We start from the raw sequence: 3,420 nt of genomic DNA on the forward strand, positions 1-3,420 counted from the left end.
ACCCCCCTGGAGGACTTTGGGTGAGGGGGCAGTTGAGAATGGTTTGAGTCACTTATTTGGTGGAGGTTGAAGTGAGCAGACACTCTGCTTACTACTCAAGACTTAGGGGTTTACCTGAGGTGGCCATTGTAGCATAAGCCAGTGGTTTTTACTCATAGGGTTAGCCTGTTTGTTATTACTATTCTTCATTAATATCAATATATAATTACTTAGTGATTAGAGAGTAAAGATATTCATTAATAGCAAGAGTGCCAGTTTTAGTTAAGTGTCTTTATTCCCTCCTGTGGGGAGGGGGAAGGGCAGCATCAACTTAACAGTTCAGCGTTTCCTCTCATTATTCTAAAACCTTCATTAACTTCTCTAGTTTTCCTTGTTATTACTTAATATAACCTTTATCTTCAAATCTGTGCCTGATAATTATTTGGGAAGATACTCACAACTCAATCTGGACATCTAGTTTGAATCCTGTCTGCTGCCAGCTTAAGAAGATCTCTTCTGTCCTTCAACAGTTAGATAGCTAGCTTCTATATACTCCTCTAACTGACCTGAGAGGAATATAAATTAAAGAAAAGGAACATCGTTGGGGTTTAAGCCATAACAGAAACTTACCAGAAGAATCTTATTCCTGTCTTCATTACCAACTGAAGCAGTAGCAGCTAGAGGGGGAGGGGTTTGAGAGTCAGGAGTGTTTAGCCCATTCCTTTCCTCACTGAAGCCTGTCAATCTCTGGCCTTTGACTTGAAGCTCTAATATTGGCCCTGACCCATTATCTGTTTCTCCAAATTATCTGTTATTATCATCATAACACCTTTCATGAAAACTCTCCTCCTGAAGTTATTGTCTGTTTTCTAAAATGACCTTGTATTTATTTTATATATATTTTGTAAGCATTTATATGTCAATATATTGTCTCCTTTAGCACAACATATGCTTTTTGGTAGAAGAGACTTTGTTTGTTTGTTTGTTTTTTAATCTTTGGATCCTAACAAAGCATTTAGTTTAAGCAGATACTTAATAGGATCTTGATTGGTTGATTGGCCATTGGACAGATTTCAAACAAAATACTGAAGTTAAGTTCACAGATGGTCCAAATTTTTTAAACTCTTGCCTTATGTCTTAGAATCAATACTAATTATTTATGCCAAGGCAGAAGAATAGTAAGGGCTATGAAACTGGGGTTAAGTGACTTGCCCAGGGTCATACAACTAGGACACATCTGAAGCCAGAAATTGTCTGAAATTCATGAGATTCTTAGTACCCTTGACCTCCTTTTGAGGAAACAGTGCTTATCATACATTATTGGAGGTAGGTAGAAAATCAAACACTACTTAAGAGAAACTTGTAATGTTATAGATGAGAAAACTGAAACCCAAGAAGATTAATTGATTTTTCCATGTTAATCTACATATCTCAATGAGATGCTTTTGTGGAGGTAAACTTTAAAAAGTTCCACAACTCAGAGTTTATCTTATCAAACTAATATATCAGTTGTTCCCCATGGCCTATTGAATAAAATACAAACTACTGATTCTGGTATTCTAGGGCCTACACTATTTAGATTAAACCTAATTTTAAAACTTTATTACAGGCTCTCAGCTCTTCACCCAAGCTCGCTGCCAGAATCCTCTGCTGCAGTCGCATCCTTTAGACAAGATGGTGAAGGTCGGAGTCAACGGATTTGGCCGTATTGGACGCCTGGTGACCAGGGCAACATTCAGCTGCAAAGAAGTAGAAATTGTGGCCATCAATGACCCCTTCATTGACCTCTCCTACATGGTTTACATGTTCCAGTATGATTCCACCCATGGCAAGTTCAAGGGCACTGTAAAGGCAGAGAATGGAAAGCTGGTGATCAACGGAAAACCCATTACCATTTTCCAGGAGCGGGATCCCGCTAACATTAAATGGGGAGATGCTGGAGCCGAGTACGTTGTGGAATCCACTGGCGTCTTTACCACCATGGAAAAGGCCGGGGCTCATTTGAAGGGTGGAGCCAAGCGAGTCATTATCTCTGCCCCTTCTGCTGATGCCCCAATGTTCGTGATGGGGGTGAACCATGAGAAATACGACAATTCCCTCAAGATTGTCAGTAACGCCTCCTGCACTACCAACTGCTTGGCCCCCTTGGCCAAGGTCATTCATGACAACTTCGGCATTGTGGAAGGACTCATGACCACAGTCCATGCCATTACTGCTACCCAGAAGACAGTAGATGGCCCCTCTGGCAAGCTGTGGCGGGATGGGCGTGGGGCTGCCCAGAATATCATCCCTGCTTCCACGGGTGCCTCCAAGGCTGTGGGCAAGGTCATACCTGAGCTGAACGGGAAGCTCACAGGCATGGCCTTCCGTGTTCCTACTCCCAATGTGTCTGTGGTGGATCTGACCTGCCGCCTGGAGAAAGCTGCCAAATATGATGATATTAAGAAGGTGGTGAAGCAAGCTGCAGAGGGGAACTTAAAGGGCATCTTGGGCTACACAGAGGACCAGGTAGTATCCTGTGACTTTAACAGCGACACCCACTCTTCTACCTTCGATGCTGGCGCTGGCATTGCCCTCAACGACCATTTTGTCAAGCTCATTTCTTGGTATGACAACGAGTACGGTTACAGCCACCGTGTAGTAGACCTCATGAAGTACATGGCCACCAAGGAGTAAAGTGGAAAGCCATGATGGATCTTCATCCCCAGCCAAAAAAAGAGTAGTCCACCACTGGGGAGCCCACATCCATAATAACCTATGTCCCTGTGCTGGGGATCCCATGCCCTCTTCACATCCCTGCCCCAGGCACCCCTGTAGTGGGGGGAGGAGCATAGTCCTATCTTGTGTACCATCAATAAAGTCATCACGTTCAGTGCAAAAAAAAACAAAAAAAAAAACAAACTTTATTACAAAAGATGAAGGAGCAGGATGAGAAACTTTCTTACTCTCCTAACACTCCTCTCATAAAACAACCAAAAATAATGACACAAAATCAACATTAAAAGAGGCAAAAACAGATTACTATCTGATTTCAAGCTAAATTTCAAAAGACTATTAGGGAGAAAGGTTTTTAACTTCTCTGGCCTCAGTTCCAGCACTGTAGGCCCTGGGGACAGGAACAGAACAAACAGAGCGCATTCACAAAGCAATCCTAAAGAGCAAGATTAGTCACTCAACTTGTGTGCTGGGCTTAGGCAGCCTGCATCACTAAGGATAGTACTGGAATCTGAATCTTTAGGTGGAAGGCCCTGGGAACAGACTGGGCTCTGAGGACCTAGGCTGGCCCATGCCTGGGGTGGGGGAGGGAAAGAGGGAGAGTTTGAAGGAGTACACACTTGAGAGTAAGTGGGAATCAGGCCCTAGGGGTAGGAATTTAAGTAACATTGCCAAAAAATAAGAAATTTTGGAGGTCCTAAAAATGCAGACTTGCTCTGATGCTCA

At 43.0% G+C, this 3,420-nt stretch overlaps 1 protein-coding gene across 1 annotated transcript; it reads left to right on the forward strand.

Moving 5' to 3' along the window:
* The first annotated feature begins 1,607 nt into the window (after positions 1-1,607).
* LOC123231403 (glyceraldehyde-3-phosphate dehydrogenase) lies at positions 1,608-2,832 on the forward strand. Its single transcript, XM_044657657.1, has one exon. The coding sequence runs from the start codon at positions 1,654-1,656 to the stop codon at positions 2,653-2,655; it is 1,002 nt and encodes a 333-aa protein (XP_044513592.1). The 5' UTR covers positions 1,608-1,653; the 3' UTR covers positions 2,656-2,832.
* Positions 2,833-3,420: the final 588 nt, after the last annotated feature.

The sequence above is a fragment of the Gracilinanus agilis genome, chromosome 1 (genome assembly GCF_016433145.1).
Source record: "Gracilinanus agilis isolate LMUSP501 chromosome 1, AgileGrace, whole genome shotgun sequence".
Lineage (NCBI taxonomy): Eukaryota > Metazoa > Chordata > Mammalia > Didelphimorphia > Didelphidae > Gracilinanus > Gracilinanus agilis.